General features: G+C 36.4%; 1 protein-coding gene across 1 annotated transcript; it reads right to left on the bottom strand.

Moving 5' to 3' along the window:
- Positions 1-246: 246 nt before the first annotated feature.
- LOC139709325 (solute carrier family 49 member 4 homolog) lies at positions 247-20,300 on the bottom strand. The gene is made up of 12 exons (XM_071621280.1): positions 19,954-20,300; positions 18,459-18,569; positions 16,591-16,681; positions 15,217-15,429; positions 14,655-14,725; positions 13,674-13,727; positions 13,056-13,185; positions 11,828-11,936; positions 2,753-2,820; positions 1,729-1,847; positions 1,059-1,241; positions 247-448 (listed from the first exon to the last, which is right to left on the bottom strand). The coding sequence occupies exons 1-12, from the start codon at positions 20,288-20,290 to the stop codon at positions 294-296; spliced, it is 1,641 nt and encodes a 546-aa protein (XP_071477381.1). The 5' UTR covers positions 20,291-20,300; the 3' UTR covers positions 247-293.

Consider the following 20,300-nt stretch of genomic DNA (forward strand, 5'->3'; position numbering starts at 1 on the left):
GCCTCCGGCACCACTTCGTGGCGGAGGCATAAAAACAAATGATAAGACACAAAATTCACATGAACAAAGGAAAAAAAAGTGTATAAAAATTTTACCAAAGAGTACCTGAGGGTTTTAGAAATATGCCACAAATCATCTAATGATAGAATGAAGTCAAATAATTATGTCATCCTCACCTGAGTCAAACAGGAAAGCAAGCAAACAAACAAACAAACAAACAAACATAGACTGGCTTAAGTTTAAAGTAGTGTGCAGCAATGACATCATCAGGACTGATCGGCTGGTTTCAGGCCTCACTGTATGGCCCCCTCTCCACTCGTTGCAGTGTCTCTGCTGTGTGAGGCGTCAAAGTCCATTCTGATGTAGTGCTCCTTGTACATCAGCAGAAGTGGAATTGTGATCAGTGATGACCCCAACATGAACCAGTTCAGCCAGCCATAATCAGTGTCTGCATCAAACATGGATTACACAAGAATGTTCCTTCTGGTCAAAATATTCATTGGTTGTCACTTTATCCACACTAAGTGAGATTAATTGTTTGATTCTGCTTTTCACTATAATAATCACCGGTTGGCCCATGCATAGGGGTGTTGGACAGTTGCTATAAAGAAGAGGAACTGTATCACCTAGAATAAATCATCTTGACATAGGCATGTTAAAAAGCCCATTAAGGATGAGTCCCGAGTATTCTCAGGCAAGTGCCTATAAGAAATGCGTGTTGTAGCAAAATCAGCCCGTCCTCAATGGCTTGACATACAGACAAAAATATGACATAGCAAACAAACAATCAATTAAACAAACAGTTAAACACAAAAATCCGGAGACTGTGAAATGAATTGGGAGATTCAAAGTTGTACTTTCTGACCTTCAATCAAAGCAGGGAGGTGACTATCTTCTCTCACCTCCTGATCAAAGCTAATATGTTGCACACTATATATCACAATTAGATTTGGTTATTTCTCTGAGAAGAAAAACTACATCATTGTTTTCAGTTTGCAATTCGATCGCGATGGCAAATCTTGACATAATTATATGTAACTTTGGACAGTTCTTCGCACCTATAGAAGGTATCATCACCAAGACGAGGAAAATCAAAGCACCAAAATTGTTCAGCAGAGTCATGCACATTGTGGTGGTCTCCTCGCCGATGGGAAAAGCTCCCTCTACGGTGATCTCGTAGAAGAGTGGCACAGTGGAAGAGAGGAGAAATCCAAACATGATGACAGAGACATACAGGCAAACTGGAAGAGAACAAGATGGGTTGGGTTGGGGAGATTGGCAAAGTAAACTACTGATTGAAATTTCGGGGTTATGTTATCATAGTGATGATATACAAGCAAGTGGAAAGAAGAATATGAAATCTTGACTATTGTAAAAACTATATACAAAGTAGAGTCGTGTAGAGATCTTACAAGGTATTGTGAATGTGTATATGCGCAAGCAGGTTGCAAACAAGATAAAATCTTGACTTGATGAGACTGAAAATTGTTCTTTATCACATCTCAGAAGGTACCATTATACAGTGTTAACATATACAAGCAGACTACACAGAGACTTTAAAAACATTTGTTGAAATAACCCTGTATCACAAAACCAACAAAAAGCTGCCAGGCATGGATTTTTAGTATGAGGGCAGATTCTGATAGAGTGGACTTTAAGCTTTAATATGTGTTTCTGATGCAACGTCACCTATAAAGTTGGCATGATTTGGGTCAAAGTTCACTGTACCTTTGTTGTATGGAATGAAATTGTTCAGTATGAGGATTGTCCAAATGAGGAAGGCTGATGAACCTGTGATGAGGAAGAGCAGAATTGCCTTCATTTTACCCCCAAGGTAGTCAGCACACCTGAGGAAAGAAGAGAGATAGAAATAAATAAAAAAGAGAGAAAAATGAGATAAAAAGATGGAGAGAATGAGAAGAGAGAAGAGAGGGGAGAGGTAGAGTAGACAGACAGACAGACAGACAGACAGAAAGAGAGAAAGAGAAGAAAAATGCAGGTTTCAGCCAAAACATGCTTGCTGCTATAACGGATCATAGATAATTATATAAGATGACTACCCTCAATTCAGCCAACATGTTTATTCTTGATGAGGGATACCTGTATATTGGGATTATGTTAGTGTGGCAGCATTACATGAGAGGTAGGATGTGTTTAGTTGTTGTTGTTGTTGTTGTTGTTGTTGTTGTTTTTCTCGTGTAACTTGATAAGAATTTATCTTAGAAATCTTGATGGGCTTCCAAACAGCTCACCTTGTCTATAATCCATTGCCTGCAGCACCCTCATGAGTGCTGGGCAATGATTTTGGGGATATTAGAATCATATAGGGAACAGGTTAACGTAATAATAGATATCACAGAGCACCCGAATGACAAAAGTTTCTAGCAGTACTCTAGTATGATGGAAGTTTCTAGCAGTATCAATTGTCTTGATACTCTGCAATTCAGCCATTTTTCTTTTTTGGAAAAAGACAACAACAATTACAAAACACACCAAACGGCGCGACTAATAAAGAGATAACAATAAAAACGAGATAATAATATTTAAGAAGGAATGCCTCATTGATGGCTTGTGACTACAAACTCAAGATTCACTCTTCCTACAAATATTCCAAGAAAGAGTGATCAGACTCCCAACCCTACTACCAGACCCCCCCCCCCCAACAAAAAAAAAAAAAAAATCCCTTCTCACTTACATTACAAGGCCTGAGCTCGCAACTTCAGGCATTCTCAACCCATTCCCCAGTACTCACCGTCCCGTTGCCATGCCGCCCATCACTGCAGCAATGTTTGTAAAGAAGCCAATCCATCCAATTGACGTCTAGAATGGGGCAAAAGCTGACCTAGTTAGGTCTACTCTAAAGGACTTTCAAATAACATTATTTTGGAGATTTGTGTTTTGTTTGAATCAGAGAGGTGAGGCCTGTTTGAATCAACTACACTGCGCGTAATGATAATCATTGTCTTGAATCTAAACCTGTCATAAGTTCCTATATACTTCATGGTATATTGTATTTAATACCATTGTAACCACGATTATTAATCATGTAACTTTACCTAACTAAGAGGAATTCCCATTTGTCTTTTGTCGTCATTGTCCCTCTCTTCTAATACATCTCTTTTGATAAAATGACATGCAAATTATCTAATATAGACATGGATATACATTTGTCAAGAAAAGTTATTACTTGTGATAATTGAATCAGTATCCCACTTTACAATTCTCTCAAAGCGTCTGATTTATTTTGTCATAAATTCATAAAATGAATTGCTCTGTTTCACTCACGGGTAGCTATAGTAATACCTGGCAATGGAATTGTAACAAACATTCTATGTGTAACAGAAACTCTAAGGGCGGACTCACACTGTGCGATTTTTACTGCGATTTACCCTTTGCGATGTCGCACGACGAGAAATCGCACAGTGTGAGGATGTCTGCGATACGACAACCGGCGATTTGGGGCTATCGCAGGGATCGCAGCCCCATCGCAGAACTTTGAACATGTTCAAAATTCTGCGACAATCGCTTGCGACGATGATCGAATACTTTCAGTGAAGCAAGGTGGTAGAAGACGTACTAATCAAGATTTGGCTGGATATGCGTCCTTCATTCCACATTTGTTCACCGATCTGCCTCAAAATGATGACGAAGATGAAATTAGGAGGGAGTTCTACAACGACTTAGAATGTAATCGTGAGTAATTCTACCATGAATATGGGCTTGTCGCGTCCATCGCAGTTGTTTGGTCCTTTCGTAGTCCCATGTATAGAGTTTGACCGAGAGCAGATTAAACAGTCTGTGGGTTGGTTAAAATTTTGTGTGCGTACCGCCGGACCGGTACTGTATGCAATTTGTAGCCTTGGCCCTTGGACTAACTTGTTAAGTCGAAAGTGTGAATTGATCTAACGATGTTTAAATTATACTAGACATAGGCCCTACTGAGTATACTATAAACTAGACCCATATCTAGCCATGCCTAAATACGTGTGTGGGCCTAGAACTTAAGTGGTTCTACTTCTAGGCCTAACGCTAGATCCCTACATGATACGTGTTCCAGTCGAATTTTAATAAATCGACATAAATTTACAGGATATAAATTTACTACTACTACTACTAACGTTTGTACTAACTAGGCCCCTGGTCTGGACAGGCCCTAGATCTAAGTCTAGACCATATTGGCTTCCCGTAGTATTGCACTGCCACTGGATCGACTGACGTGGACGTGAACACTAACACGTAAACAGCTAAGTAACGTTAAGGCCTAACGTTAGTAATTACACATGATTTCTGTCTAACTTTGAAAAAGAGTAACCTAACCAACAGTTAGAGAGATCCAGATAATTTTTTTACACGTTGATAGGAAAGGATATTGATATTGAAAGTCTAGCCGATTAATGTTAAGATGTAACTGATAAGATCTCTAGAAATCTACATTCTTAAGTCTTAGGCCCGATAGATTAACTAGTCTGTCTAGACCTAACTACACGCAGCCGCTGTCGCGACAGCGGCTGCTAGCTGTGCTGTGCACAGCTGTCTGGTCAGGCTAGTCTAGACCTAACTGTGACCAGCCCCAACACACAGGACAGTAAACTGTGTACACGGAGCGTCCTGGGGTTAGTCTAGACCCTAAGCACTAGATCTAATAAAGCACTAGGCAGTAGCAGTCATAGCATGCGCTAACGTTGGCACTACTCACAGTCAGCAGGCTTCTTCTTCTTAGTTTTAGACCCGTTCTACAACATTAAACGGTAGTAATGTTTCTACTCCCTAACATAGCTTACGGTGATCTACCGTAAGGGTACTAACGTTAGATGATGGGTCTACTTTTTTTTTTCCAAAAATGTGCTCGTGGATTTCAAAATCATACGGTAGGCCTACTCTGGTTAAGCTAGTGATGACTACAGAAATACAACTTGTAGATTATTACTTAGGTCTAGGCACCTACTGGATCTAGATTGTCAGTAGCTGTGCTAGCCTTTCCTGCCCTGGGCTGCGACCTTGGTGGTCTAGAACCGTAGGCTTACATTTTGTATTAAACGATTAGAGGAATTAGAACTCTAGGCGTCCAATAGACCTACACTGTATATTTGAGATCCATTGCTATATAGTTACAAGCAGTATGAATCCAGATCCTAGACAAAAAATAAACAATATGTACAGTACGCAGGAGTTTAATAACATTTAAAAAAAAAATCTTTGACGGCTCTCGGATCCTCCAAAACATTTTTTTGGAGAGTAAACATAGGGTCTAGTCTCATGGAAATTGGAAAATGGAAGTATAATAGCACTCTAGATTTTTAAGAATAAGGCCTAAATGGAGCTGAGGTAACTTTGATTGATCAATTGTTCTTGGAGATTTGTACGGAAATTGTAGTCTAGAATTGTAGAAACACACACCCACACAATTGCGATGCAGTGAAGTGACCCTCTCTACATGTAGGTAACTACAACAATGTAGGTGATTAACATTTTATCCATGTTTGTCACTGCGAGTTTTTATGTGATGATCAATCATGCACTCCAAACTGAAAGTTGTTACTGCATGAGGCTGTAACATGTTCATGCCCAGGTCTGCAGACTAGTGCTACAAAGCATTTGATTATCTGGTAGCGCGTCATTTGTTAATCTTTGTCGATAATAAACACAGCCTTGTCGTTGCTGCCTCAGCAAGTCACAAACGTGCTGTGCACAGCACTTGGTATTAAAGGCTATAGTATACAGTATACACTGTACCGGTAGTACCGGTATACCGTACATGTCATACTCTCTGTTAACTTTAATTGCCCTTTAATTTCATAACAAAGTATATCAAAATGAACTCTCAGTCTGAAATCATCAAAGACCCTGCCCCAATCTGTAGGTGTACAAATTGTACTTGCAGTTTGATTGCAGAATATAAAACATCATTCAAGGGCAATCATGAATTATCCAAAATTGCAGACTGTAGGAAACAAATGCTGTATGCGTCATATGTGTTACTCATGTATATTGACATACTTGTACTAAATACACTATATGTAATGCATAGCGTAATTTGGTTTAGCTTTCAGGCCCTAAGACCTTAGAGCATCTAGTTAATGACTGAAATAATTATGATTATGATATATGAATTCATGAAGCACTTATGTACCGGCCTCTATGATGTTATTCTGAGTTACATGCAAGTGCTTCTGCTATTTCCAATGATCAACAATGGTGAATAGTTGAATAAATTTGTGTATCACTATATGTTTTTGTTAACTCTATTCATTCCCCAATGTTGTCCTTTTTACCCAAATGGTAAATTTAGAGTCTACTGTAATTATCATAAATGCCTAAAAATATTTGTCCCTTTGTGTCACCCTAAACAGGTCTGAACAAAAATGAAATCTCTAAGGAATTCATACACAAGCTTGTCACAATGTTGAAAAGGAAGAGCAGAAAGGGAGCAGCTGGCAACCGGTTGTCCTGCAGAAGTAAATGAATCCCTCTCTTACCTGCAATTTCTGAGGACAAACATGCCAAGAGGATCACTTACCAATTTTGGAGACTGAGGTACAGTATATGTGTTAGAAGATAAAATAAACACTTTTTCATACTTTCCAAAATTTGTATGTGACTGCATGTGTGAATACATCAGTTTCTTTTTCTTTTTATGGTGGCTTGACAATTAAAAAAAAACCCACTAAGTTGAGAAAAGAAAGAGATTATTTCAAAAAGTGTAATTTAATTGTCTTTTACAGTATTTTGAAGAAAATAAAAATTTCATTCATGCTAGCCTAAAAGTAATGAATAGTTTATTCATAGAACTTCTAATACAGTTCATTGTTAGCAATTTTTTAGAAATTAATGAAAACATCATCTCTCTGAAAGAATGAATCAATTGTAAGACATGAGAAATGCATCTCTCTTCATCATTCTAATTCAATACAATAATGATATTATATGTATTCATGTTTGTGTGTTTTTTTTTCTTTTTCTTTTTCTCCTATTTACTAGGAATTACAAGATGATAAAGACTCTACCAGCAAGGCGTCAAAGGCTGAAATGCTACACATAAGACGATTGATAAGGAGCAGGAGAAGGAGATGCAGGACCTGTCTAAGCAAAACCTAAGAAGATAAGGAGGAGTCAAGAAGCAAAGGAAACCAAAATTTTATCAGCAGTAGGTACCCTGCTGATGCACTAATGGAAAATGTTTGCTTTACCCCTCAAATAGAGAGAGAAAGAAAAACAAAAACATGTTTGTTGTTTTTACATGTTTTTATTTTTCTCTCTACAGACAAGTGCAACATATTTATGTATTTGGGGTGTACCTGAAAATCCCAAATTTGATTTACATTCTTCAAAGAACATTGTTGAGTTGGCTTTATTCACAGAATTATCATCCAGGGATACTTCTTTTTGTCAGGGGGTTCAGATCTAAGATCACTGTCGAAATTTGCTGATTTCAAGTTATCACATCAACAAGGATTATTCAGGTGTAAGTTCTCTTAGTATAAAATAAGAACATGCCACATTGTTCTTTTACTTTCTCAAGAAAAATAAAATTCCACAGTCAATTCCATGGTTGAGGAACTTCATTAAAACTCAACTCGATAACTCAACTGTGGTTGTCAACTGTGGTTGCTAATGTATGTAGTTCAAGTGCTGTAAACACTGTGAGCAAATGGGCGGAAAGTTGGAGACATCCTAAACTACAAACATTTGCTTCACAGGGAACCTTATGCATTTTTGTAACAGTTAATATTTCCCCTGTTTTCTCCCTTTTGCTCTCTTTTTTTGTGTGTTTGTTTAGCCCTTGTCATGCAGTTCACCTCGACACTTACACCTGTAACTGCAAGATCGATGTGGGATGACATTGCTGTCTCTCTGGGACTTACTGGAAACAAAATGTGACTTTTCAAAGCAGGAAAATGGCAGCTACTACAGCAGGCAGTCCTGAAGGTGGAACTTGAAGAAACTGACATATTGACTTACTATATTCTTTCATTTATGTTGGACCATCAGTGCAAGTTTCCATGAATTTTACATGCATTTGATGTTAACTTACAATGGTTTTATTTCAACTACAAACTTAGCTACTCTCGAAAAAGTCAAAATTACATGCAATCACTGTGAGTAATTTTTTTTTCTGAAATACCAACAAACAGCTGAAGAATTTCAATGTGCAAGGTTTTGTCATGATTTTAAGGCGATTATGCACTGTTACTCCTGCAATGCACTTTCAGTTTCTCTTTAAGATTTATCCTGCAACTTTGAATCAAGTACACCAAATGTACCATGTTTTGTTTGTATCACTGAAAAACTGGAGAGGGAAAAAACTCCTCAAGATTTTTTTTGATTTGTGAGGGCCATTACAATGTTCAGAGACAATAGCAACACTCTTTCCACTGCTGTTTAGAATTGTACGTTTTGTGCAACTTTACATTAAACTCAACATGTGTGACAAACATTGTTTTAATGGCTTGAAAACTGGGGAAGAAAGCTGTTCTCAAAGCCGTTACGTAATTTTGAGGGCAATTGGTGCTGTTACCACGGCAACACACTTTGCAGTGAGCTGAACATGTAAGCAAAACTTCTTTTGAATCGATGGAAAACTTCAGAAGTTCAAGAGATGTTTTACCTTGAAGTTGTTGTACATGACTTGTACTGTTGCAAAAGTGGTAGTGACATGACATCATATTTCTTCGTCACTCACAAGACTACACAGAGTAAAAACACCTTAGGCCTATGTGAGAGCTTATTGTAAGTTTTCTAATATTAGTTTAACTTGACCATTGAACAACTTAGGGTGCGTTTATAAGATTTTTCTGCTGGCCAGAAACAGTGTTTTGAAACACTGTTTATGGCCAAACAGTGATTCTAGCTCGAAAAAAATTCTTATAAACGCTCGCCGTGATTTGAAACAGTGTTTTGAAACACTGTTTGTAAACGCACAAAATAGTGCGTTTACAAACAGTGTTTCTGTAGAATCAGTGTTTCAAAAATCTTATAAACGCAACCGCGATCGCAAACACTGTTTATGTGACGTCACAATGCCTTGCGCGCACCCTGTTTGACCTTTTGCCGAGGAAAAACTGCGCAGAGTGAGTTGCGCAATGGCACAGTCTGAGCGAGAGCCCCAACACGATCGGAGAAAAAAATCTTATAAACGCTCTCCTAACGAAACCGTGATTTGAAACAGTGTTTCAAAACAGTGATTCAAATCAGTGATTCTAGGCACGCAAAATCTTATAAACGCACCCTTAGTTTTGTAAACTTATTAATCACCCTAATAACGCCAGTCTACATCAACAAGGCTTTAATCATTGCACAATGATGGAATTGCACAATGTGTTTTCATTGCCCTTGTCTAAGCGTATTAAAATGTGAGTCTGACAATGATACATGTACTGCCAGAAATGTTTGAACTAGAAAAATGGAGAATGGCACATGTATCATTGCAATAAGTTGTACTATAGCTGTCAGCAAGAAATGATGTTACTGTGCAATTCTGAATTTAGAGTAGTGTGAATGCAGCAGACAGCGCTGAGTTGGCTATTTTTTCCTAGGCAGTCATATATATATGCTGCCGTATAAGTGCTGCATGGTATTTTAATCATACATATTTTAACTACTGATCTCCCCCCCCCCCCCCCCTGCACAAAATTATGTTTGTTTGTTTGCTTGTTTTTTATCATACCTCTATCTGTATCGATGGATAACATTTATTACTGGACTCAACATCTGAGAGTTTGAGTCGGCAAATTGTTATAGTTGTTTTTGCTACATCGTGGGCTACAATTTGCCACTTACCCTTATCATTCAAAGCAATTCAATGTCCATTCATTTGTATCTTCCTGATTTAATATTGGTAACACAATTGTATATTTCTTGCCTATAAGTCAATTCTGGAAAGTAAAATGTGTAACCAAAAATACATGTACTCTAGCCTTTAACCTTTTATCTTTTTTTTTTTGTTCCACACATTTTAACCAGCACATCTTCTTCTTGTAAAGAATGTCTAAGGTAGGCACCAACATAATCTGGAATGGACAGAAAATGGACAGTGTTGAAGATGACATCTCCTGTAATGATATTACATTATTAAGGTATACAATTGACAAGGTTTACACACAGTTGGAATTTCAATTCAAATGGCTGCTTTGCCACAGTATTTTGCAGTGTATGCAGTGTCTGATTAATCTGGATTAGGACCAGTAGCACATTTAGTGCATCTCCAAGCACCCCTTCGGATGCTGGTATGATCATTTCATTTTGGCATTTTCCAAAATACACTGTATGTTCACAGTAAGTGTTTATGTACCTTTGTACATAATCTAACTGTAAACATTGCTTGTAGAGTGTGTTAGATTGCAGCAATTTGCTCTCTGAGGTTTGTTTGTTTGTTTGTTTGTTTGTTTGTTTGTTTTTGCAACATTATTTGGGAAATTGTAGTGGCATAGGTAGTTGTCGCGTGCAAATTGTAATGGTAACTCGTTGAGCTGAACTTCTTGTAGATGTTCAAGTTGACTGAATTTATTCATTGTTTATGTGGAAAAGAAATGGAAGTTGATGTTTTTGGTCACTTTGTGTGATACTATTAAGAACTATGACATCCATACTATAGTATGTATATGTGAATTGTACAGCACAATTATGATATCGCTTTTCCTACTAGTTTTGCATTTTTTTTTTGCCTTTTTTGACAGTACAATTGTATTGAACTAATTGAAGCATACAGCTGTAGTCATGTTATATAAAGACAAACCAACAACTTGTACCACTTTGTACCATCTTCTCTTTTTCTTTTTTGATGATGGAAATAAATAAACTATTGAAATATGACTTTAATTGTGATCAATTAATCTATATTGTATATCTAATTTAATGACTTGAATATATCATCTTTATTCTTGTCACATTTTTATTTGTGAATCAATATATATTGTAAATAAGTGTGATTCCCTTACATCTGGATGGTAATTACATACACAAAACAAGAGTGAATTTTTCAAGGGCCAACCAGAAAAAATATGTCAGCACAATATTTTATGTGTTTGAGAAACCACAATGTTCGAATTCCACTATCAAAGCCTTAGAAAAGCACTCAGAGAATACAGACCTCCAACAAGCAGTACTTTTTCACCCTTACTGTGAATTCTACCCATTGTAATAATTACATAAATATGCGTAATATGCTGTAAATGACTACATGTATTTCCAATGATCAAGAATCCTACAACCACGTAACCCCTCCCCCCCCCCCCCCCCTCAAAAAAATGGGGGACTTTGATCCAGGCAGTGATCCAAAGTAATACCAAAATATGACGTTTCTTTTTTTCTATCGTTATTATCTTTATTTCTTAGAATATACAGTGTTATTCGATTCATATCTATTAATTTCTATAGTTACTTTAGAATAAAAAAAAAAAAAACAAGCTTGAACATACATGTACTTTTCAAACCAACGTCGCCCAAAAAACAGTCACGAGTGACTTCATTCATGGTGACCGTTCTTTATGATGAACAGGTGCCATAATGTACGATGTACGCATGCGCACGGTGTAAATCGTAGGCCACAAATCGCACAGTGTGCGGTATACATCGCAGCACCTGCGACAGAGTGCAACAGGCTGCGATATCGCACATTGTCGCAGCGCAGCGTATCGCAGTAAAAATCGCACAGTGTGAGTCCGCCCTAAGTATATAAGGCCTTTCATTCATTTATTTGTCAACCATTATCTGCCATGTAAAGTTGAATACATGCCCACGTTATAATTCCTGATTTATTCTGTGTATTTATTTGCTGGGAAAAATAATAAAAAATAGGTGAATTGAATCAAATTCATCATTATTTCGTTACCTGGTCTAACTCGACATTGCTGAAGAGGCCCACCATCTGTGTGGACCAGCCACCAAACACTCCTGTGTTAATAGCATAGGCCAGGGCTGGGATCCAGAAGGACAACTTCCTATCATAGATGCAAAGAAGATGCAGATGATATGCAAATGAGTCTCTTCACTGCATGGCTACACATTCATACACCAATTATCACATGATATATTACATGTAGACATCAGCACTCGAATATTACGATTATTTGAGATTATTGAGGAAATAATACAGGGGAAAGTAGGGAATAAAAAAATATCTAATGGGAGACTTTCAGTTTCAGTTCAATTCAATAGTTTATTAATTTCCATTAAAAAAAACCAAAACAAATAGAAATAATGCCTCTAGCGTCACTTTGTGGTGGAAGCATAAACATAAATGACACATGATACCAAGCTTTTCTGACCTTTGCTTGAGATTTCCCCCAATTTTGACCACCTATATTAACAACATTATTTGTTGTTTTTATTTCTCATACAAAAGCATAAAAAATGTAAAGGAAATGGAGGCTTTCAGAAAAAAAAATAACGATCAAGGAACAAAGCTTCTAGTAATCCTATTGTTCTTTAACATGACATAATCATTTCTTTTTCTTTATAGAATGACAGACAAACAGATGGAAAAGCCTTTTGACAAGGACAAACTCAAGATACTTTCATCTAGAATTTGAAAGGGCAATCATTGAATGACCTTGATCTTCAGTGTAACTGTCTTCATCAAAGGGTAAAACAAAAAACAGAGTAGAATTCTAAATCTATGATTTTATTCTCCCTGTGTTCTCCTTGTGTGTATTCACTGACCTACTTCACCAGCTTATCAGCAAAGCTACCCTTAAACTTACTGCCATCAAAGGATTACATAATCTAAGTAATCCCTATTGTCTAACAATACCCTTCATGTTGGAGGGACTGTAACATGGTTGATTAATTGAATTCAAGGAAGATATATAGCTGCTTGGGAAGTCAGAATAATGAGTGTGAGCCAATAGAGGTAGAAAAGAAGACAAATGACAGTGTGCACTGAGGTATCAGGGTGTTCTTTAGAGTGAAAAAAAATCTTATGTTGTTTTTAAGCAAGTGGAACAAAACAAAAACATTTACGACAAACCACCCAAGATCTTGCATAAATATATACAGTGATTTCTTGGCATGACTGTACATCCCTGGAAGTCTGCAGTTTATTTGAAAATCATACTCACTTGACAATGCCAAAAAGACCAGCCTTCATACTCTCTCTCTTGACAACAGCTGATGCAGTGGGCGGAGATGGGGGTGTGGCTGGAAAGTAGATCACGGCTGATAGGAACACCAGTGCAGTCAAACTAAACTCTGTCCAGGCAAGAATAGATGTAATGAAATTGTGAAGCTACTGACGAGTGATTCTCCCATGATGCAAAGGATTGATGATATTTGCATTATAACTGGCAACTCTTTACTCCAAAGATACAGCATGGATTTGTTTCATAGAGTATTTGGGTTTATGCTCCCTTGTTTTAGAAAGAGTGCCTTCAAATTTAAAGCACCAATACACTAAGAAACAAACTAGTTCATGCTAACGATAATACAGCATAAATGTTAATTGATAGACTCTGTATATTATGCACACAAAACACATATGTACCTGGAATACATCAGAGGCAAATCAATCTTGGGCATGAGTGCCCTTCAAAGTTATCTTATACAGGAAAAAGACATGACAAACGTTGGAAAGTTTACAGGAAGGTAATACTGCATGCAGACATTAACAGATCAATGTTGTTATTAGATATAGATCACTGTCAAAACATGGCATTGCTTCTCAAATGAAGTATTCTTACCTATGTACATGAGCAATCTGATCTCCTTTAGATGTTTGTCATATTCATCTTGATCTGAGGAATGTAAAACGTATTGTCAGTCTGTGTCATACATGTCTATATGTTGTACATGGTCAAAATTTAAAGGCTTATTAAAGACACCAAAGAATACCTACACAAAATGGTATATCAATGATAGAAATGTTGTGATAAAATGTCAATTACATTTTGGTATCTGAAATATAATGTCATATGTACTGCTTGTAGCTTCTAGGCACAGGAGATACATTGAATGAATGTTTCTTAAGTATAAAGTTTTTATAGACATAGAGAACAAAATCTCAATTGATACATGACTGAATGATAGCTAGATTGAAACCTTGTTACTTTCATTTTATTTTACAACACGTATCTGACAAGTGATATAGCACATATCAATTGGACACAGCTGCACTTCAGCACTATATAGCAATGTGGAAATGTATAGGTTAGTAGAAGAAATCATATCAATGATTCCATTAAAAATATATTGTTTTCACAATGAGGTAACTAAAGGATTAGTCTATAGCGCAAGTAAAAAGCAAAGAAAAGGAAGTGCAATCAAAATTTTGCGATATGGATTTAAGAAAAAGCAATTCAAATTTGCACATGTTTTTCTGATAATTACATTTTACTGAAAGTAGAAAAATCTTCTAAGAAATTATTTTTGGTAGTATATGAAGAGTTTGTTCGCAAAAACCGATAAGTCCATATTTGCCAAATGGATATATTTGGTATTAAAGGTCAAGTAAAATAAAGAGAATAACAAGAAAATTTTTGCTTCTTTTGACCATAACTTCAAAAATGTACTAGTACCTTTATATGTAGTGACCAACATATCATTTGAAAGGTATTATTTTGTACTTTTTGTCAGAGACAGTATTACAAAATCTTCAAAAATGGACTTATCGGTTTTTGCGAACAAACTCTTCATATGGTTGTGGGTGCTTCAAGGAACTTTACCTGATGAAAATCCTCCAAAAGAAACATTTTCTCCAGATGCTATTGACGGTGAACTGAATGACCCAGGTGACCTTTATAATGAAAAGAGAACATGTCCTATCATAACTAAGTAGGTTTGGGTACAGTGCCATACTCTTAACTTCAGAACGTAGAATAACTATATGAATAATATAATATGAAAGGTTATAAATTCAGATATTGAAAAATATTATGGTCTTTTGTTTTTGTGCGGCAAACTTCATGTTCATACATACACCATGTTATAACAACACACAGAATTGTAGTGTGTTTACACAAGTTAATATTGATAACAATGATACTGCATTTTATTTTTACTTTCAAAATATTTACAAATCCATTCAAAAGCATGAACTACTGGAGTAAACTTGATATCAATCAAACAGTGCGAATTGAATCGATTTTTTTTTCACTTTAATCTCATATTTCTTACTTTTTGTGTGTGTTTGATAGACTTTGCATTCTTAGTAGATATCATTAATCAAATTGCTTTAAAAAAATGAAATAAGCATTCTTCTGCACCATAAGATTTCTCACAGCTTACAGGGTGGTTGTTGAATTTTCTGGGGGAAAATCTCCAACAATCTGAGGTCCTATGACAAAAGACGATGCCACTCCAAGAGTTTGGAATGTTGCAGCTATGGCGGTTGCTGTGGTGCGTTCATTGACGGGAAACCAGGCTGCTGATATGGTGGTAGGCGCAGCCATTGCTATAGGTCCAGCCAGACCAATAAAAACGTGGCCCACGTTCATGGTCCTGAGATACAGAGTTTGAGAACAGTCATCGCAGTCCCAATGTTAATAAAACTGCTGATCCTTTACATTGATAACAAGCAGGCCTACCTACATAATCATGTGCCATTACAGGACACAATTTAGTGTCTATTTGCATCTAATGGACAGTCGAAGAATGCAGGGAAAGTTCCATGAAGTAGGACAAAAATAAGAAACATACAAAATCTGACAGTTATTAGGGTTGGAATGCTTTGGCAATGATGGCTTTTCTAAAGGTGCACATCAACTGCTGAATTTTCACACACACACACACACACACACACACACACACACACAAAGACTTTTTATCCATGTGCCAAAGCATATTTGACAGTAGTATGGCAATTATGAAAATAATTATGTCAGATATCCTTTTCCTTGAAAACCTACAAATATTCCACTACCTTCTCACTCTCTGATTCTATTTATTAAAATGTCAATCATAATGCTTATTTAAATTTAGATGATTTCTTTAAATTACCTAGGCATGCAATATTGTTCCCCTCCAAGTTTATTGTACGTTATGACTTTAAGTCTTTATGCCTTTCTACTTTCCCTTGAGTCTTCACTACCAGTATCAGAATATGTATCGGTTGACATCACAGCACAACCATGCCATTATCCACTTTACCATTCCCTTCCTGTTTATTTGGCTGAAATCTACTACGCAAAATGGCATTATCAGCCCGCTCTAAAAACTCCAGAAGAAAGGCTTAGCTACATGTACTTAAGTATAGAATTAAAAAAACCCACACACACACACACACACACACACACACACACACACGTTCTCATGACCTTCAATTATAGATCATTAGAAACCAATACATCCACCTTACGAATCAAGGGCTTTCAAGAAGGCCATTCTCATTTCTTTCAGTTTCATTATTGGCAAGAGAGTATCATTTGTGTCACTAATTTGCCAACATTGTTTTAAATATTGAAAAACATGATTGCTTCATATAGTCTAAACTCTTTCTGCATGAACCATTCATCTGCAAAAATTCTTGGCAGTGTGGACTCCTGAGTTATGTTAGCACATTTATATGCAACACTAGAAGAAAAAAAAAAGGAAAGCCAAAATGTTGACAGGTGATGAGACTTTGATCATGAAATGCAACAGAGAATTCATACTTGGTCCTACCACTTCATCCTTGATACTGGTACTGGGATACATCGAATGGCCAGGCCCACCACCAACAGACCTCCAGTGAGGAGAACAGAGACTCGCAAACCTGTCAAAAAGGAAAGAAGACATCAATCATAATTACTGATAAAACATTGCAACATGTTACTATGGTAACAATCCTCGTAGGAACAGATATTGCAATTATCATATTGTTTATCAAAATCTATGATTAATAATTGTTTATCAAAATTTATGATTAATAATTCCAACTATATTGATGAGAAATTACTCTGACATGATGATCTATTTTCTGAAGAAATGTTTGAATAAAATTCAATTCAATTCAATTCATTTTATTTTCATACTTCTCATTTATGAACATTACAACAGAAACCAGACAAGTTCTTTTACCTTGTGAACAATGTGCAGAAAACAAACACTATACATGGTGATAACACAGTAATTACATGTAATGATAACTGGTCAAAATCGAAATCGAAATGGGGTTGATCAAAGAGAAGTATGACGGGACCTACATGAAAGCAAGCTTGTTTGGCTGTAAGCCCCGAGTAATCAGTGTTTGTGAAAAAGAAACGGAGAACGGATAGAAGATAAGACCAGAATGATGATGTAAGGTTGCCAAATTTTATGTAATAAAAAAGAAGAAGAAAAAGAAGAAGAAGAAAAACAAACAAACTATACATTAATATGAACTTACTGTGACCGAGCCATCATTATTATACAGCCTACTTTGGTATATATACTATAAACTATTGTTGCATTAAAACTTTCACCAGGATATGATCAGTAAGACACAAAAAGTAACATGTACAACTATTAAGCCATTTGGTGCCTGCCGTCAAGCTCTGCATAGAAGGTTAGAGAGGGGCAGAGGGAAAGAGGAAGAGAGGGAAACGAAGTAGAATGTGGAATTGCTAATGATGAATTCAGAGAGCCCGATGGCAAGACCCTAAATGAAATCTGCAACGTGTTGACAAAATGTTTGATTGGACAATAACATACCACAGTATTACATAAGACATTACGACTGTTCAGTGTCTGTAAAATATGCACTCAATAAAAACTCTTTTAATTTACGATTTTAATTTACAATAAAAACTCTTTTATTTTTTTTTGATTTAAAAAGCCCCTTAATTCTGAAAAAAAAAATGTCAGTGTGTTCTGCAGTTCATTTTACTGGAAGATGTAAGATCACAATTTCATGTCTTTGTGTAGCATATTCAAAGACACTGGAATTTTGTTTCATTGTACAGAATAAAAGATAAACAACCATCAATCTACTTAAAGGACAAAACATGCAATTAATGGCTCATGAGTTTCATTGATATCAAGCTTTCCTATTGCATATACACAACTAAGCTTCAATAATTCTCTGTGTATACTTCAGAACAAATATTATGTATGATATTGGGGACACTCAGGAAAGGCCAATATATATATATATATATATATATATATATACATATATATATATATATATATATATATATATATATATATATATATATATTGACCTTGTGGGATGAGGTAGTAAACACTGAGACTCATTTCCATCAATCAGAAATCATTCTTGATTGTGAACACCTGAATACGATTTGATAGCATCCTTGATGATTTTTTTTTAAAGTTGAAATTGTCATGAATAGGCAAAGCCAAACAGCGGCAAAGTTCCACATTCATAACCAGCTAAATAGAGAGAGAGATTCCATGGACTGCAACAGGTCATTTTTCTACATAGAACAACAGAATGCTTATCATATTCTTGAAATTACATTTGCAACCCAGACTGTAAAAAAAAATAAATAAATAAAGGAGAGCAGATAACCAAAAATGTCAATTCAAAGCAATGTTAAAACCCCTACCTTTAGCATGTAGAAGCCAAGAAAAGAAGAAAGCTGAGATGATAAAAGTTATTGGACCCCAGTTTGCAAGGAGAGCAAACTGGCCTGGATTCCAACCAAGAACTATAGCAGCTGCAAAGAAAGAAAGAAACAAAGTAAAACAAACAGGAAAAACAATGATGAAACATCAATCTCTTGCGTGATACATAATTCAGATCCAATCAAGAATAGTTTCAAATAAGACAGTTACATTCAAATAACTGTGAGTGAAGCACTTTCAATAAATCTTATATCACAAAAAAGTGATATTGGAAATAAAAATTGATTTGAATTGAATCTAAGTAGATACTATTTGTCTATCTATTTCTAGAATCATACACAAGCACATCTATTAAAAAAATGGCTGATTCACTGGAAATATTATTTGCCTATATAGATACTTTAACAATTTCAAAACAAAGAAAGCACTCCAGTGTAAGACTGTTTGCAAACAAGTCACAATCTACTTTACCCTCTTGACCCACTCTGTTTTTCTCTCAGACCTTATCTATTCTCAGCAGTGTTACATAACAAGGCAAAGTTTGATCCATTTGTATGACAACTCTTAGAAGGAATCTTGTAAAAGCAGAACAAAGAGACCTGATGATAAGAGAGACACCAACTTGTTAGTGATTCCCATAACTAATTTCTGTTCTCTCCAGAGTTTATTGATCAAGTTGATGGATGATATCTGTAGTTGATGCTATGTGGTGGGACCAAACCCCTTTATTGGTGTGCATCACATCACCTACACTGAACTTTCGTAATGGTGGGCATCGCTATGAAATCGTTGATGAAAAAGCAGCTATATGGATTTAAGCATTAAACACCAAAGCCAACACTATATACAGGAAAACCAGTAGAGACCTAAGGGATGTGACCCAGGAAGTATTAACATCTAAACTGACATAAACCGGAAAGCAAGAAGAACACTGAGGGCCTGAATATAAATATTCCCCAGGAAATATGTAAATCAGACAAAACAAGTAGTAAATTTCAAAGTGACTAATGAAACCTCTGATCTTGTTAATAACAAACCAACAATTGCCAAAAAGCCCGACAGCATCGCAAACAAGACTAGTATCATAAAAAAACCCTACCCCACTTCAGTTTTCTCAACATGGTTATTACCTGCAAATCAATCAGTTACATTTCCTAAAATGGCTTTAGCTATAGGGCCTATGAACTTACAATAGTGGCATTAAATTACAGAAATAACATTTGTACGACAAGTACATGTATATTGAGCAAAGTTTTCTTTCCGCTGATAAAAATCATAAGTTTAGTAAACCTAACCTTTTTAGGTGAGCACTGCTAATAGTGTATTTAGTTTAAAAAAAAAACAAACCTGCAGCCTATACAATTGCGAAAGAGGATCGACTAACACCATTCCTCTTTTCCTCATCATTTCCTAAAGTTTTGCATGACCTTTGACATTCCTATGATACCAGACAAAGCACAGTATCAAGTACTCTACCTGTGTCTTGGATGGGTCCCCATGTGTTCCAGGTGCAGTTCTGCAGGAGGGCAATGAGTGAGAATACGAGGAGGACATACCACCTGTCTGGGTAGAGATGGTAACCTCTGTTGGTCTTCCTGTCTCTCCCACCCTGAGCCAAGTTTCTCACTGGGATGCCTAGATCTCCCCGTGAATTCTCCTGGTTGCCATGGTTACTGGCTCCAACTGGCTGGGCTGGGGGCTCTACCGGCAGAATGGGCGCGGTCAAACTGACGGAGACATCATCATCATCACCAGCATCATTCCACAGCCCTGCTGGATGCTTAGGGCCTGGTAGGAGATGTTCTGTATCCATATGCTTTAGT

This window comes from Diadema antillarum, unplaced genomic scaffold, assembly GCF_040938485.1.
Source record: "Diadema antillarum isolate AM-2024a unplaced genomic scaffold, OU_Dant_1.0 seq00001426_RagTag, whole genome shotgun sequence".
Taxonomy (NCBI): Eukaryota; Metazoa; Echinodermata; class Echinoidea; order Diadematoida; family Diadematidae; genus Diadema; species Diadema antillarum.

Bases quoted from the DNA above. Each gene is read 5' to 3' on its own strand.
- LOC139709325 (XM_071621280.1), bottom strand. From the start codon at position 20,290: ATGGATACAGAACATCTCCTACCAGGCCCTAAGCATCCAGCAGGGCTG. The intron at 2,821-11,827 runs GTAACGAAATAA...GCCCCATTCTAG, and splicing joins GCAATGTCGAGTTAGACCAG to ACGTCAATTGGATGGATTGG. The intron at 449-1,058 runs GTGCGAAGAACT...TGTTTGATGCAG, and splicing joins GGTGATGATACCTTCTATAG to ACACTGATTATGGCTGGCTG.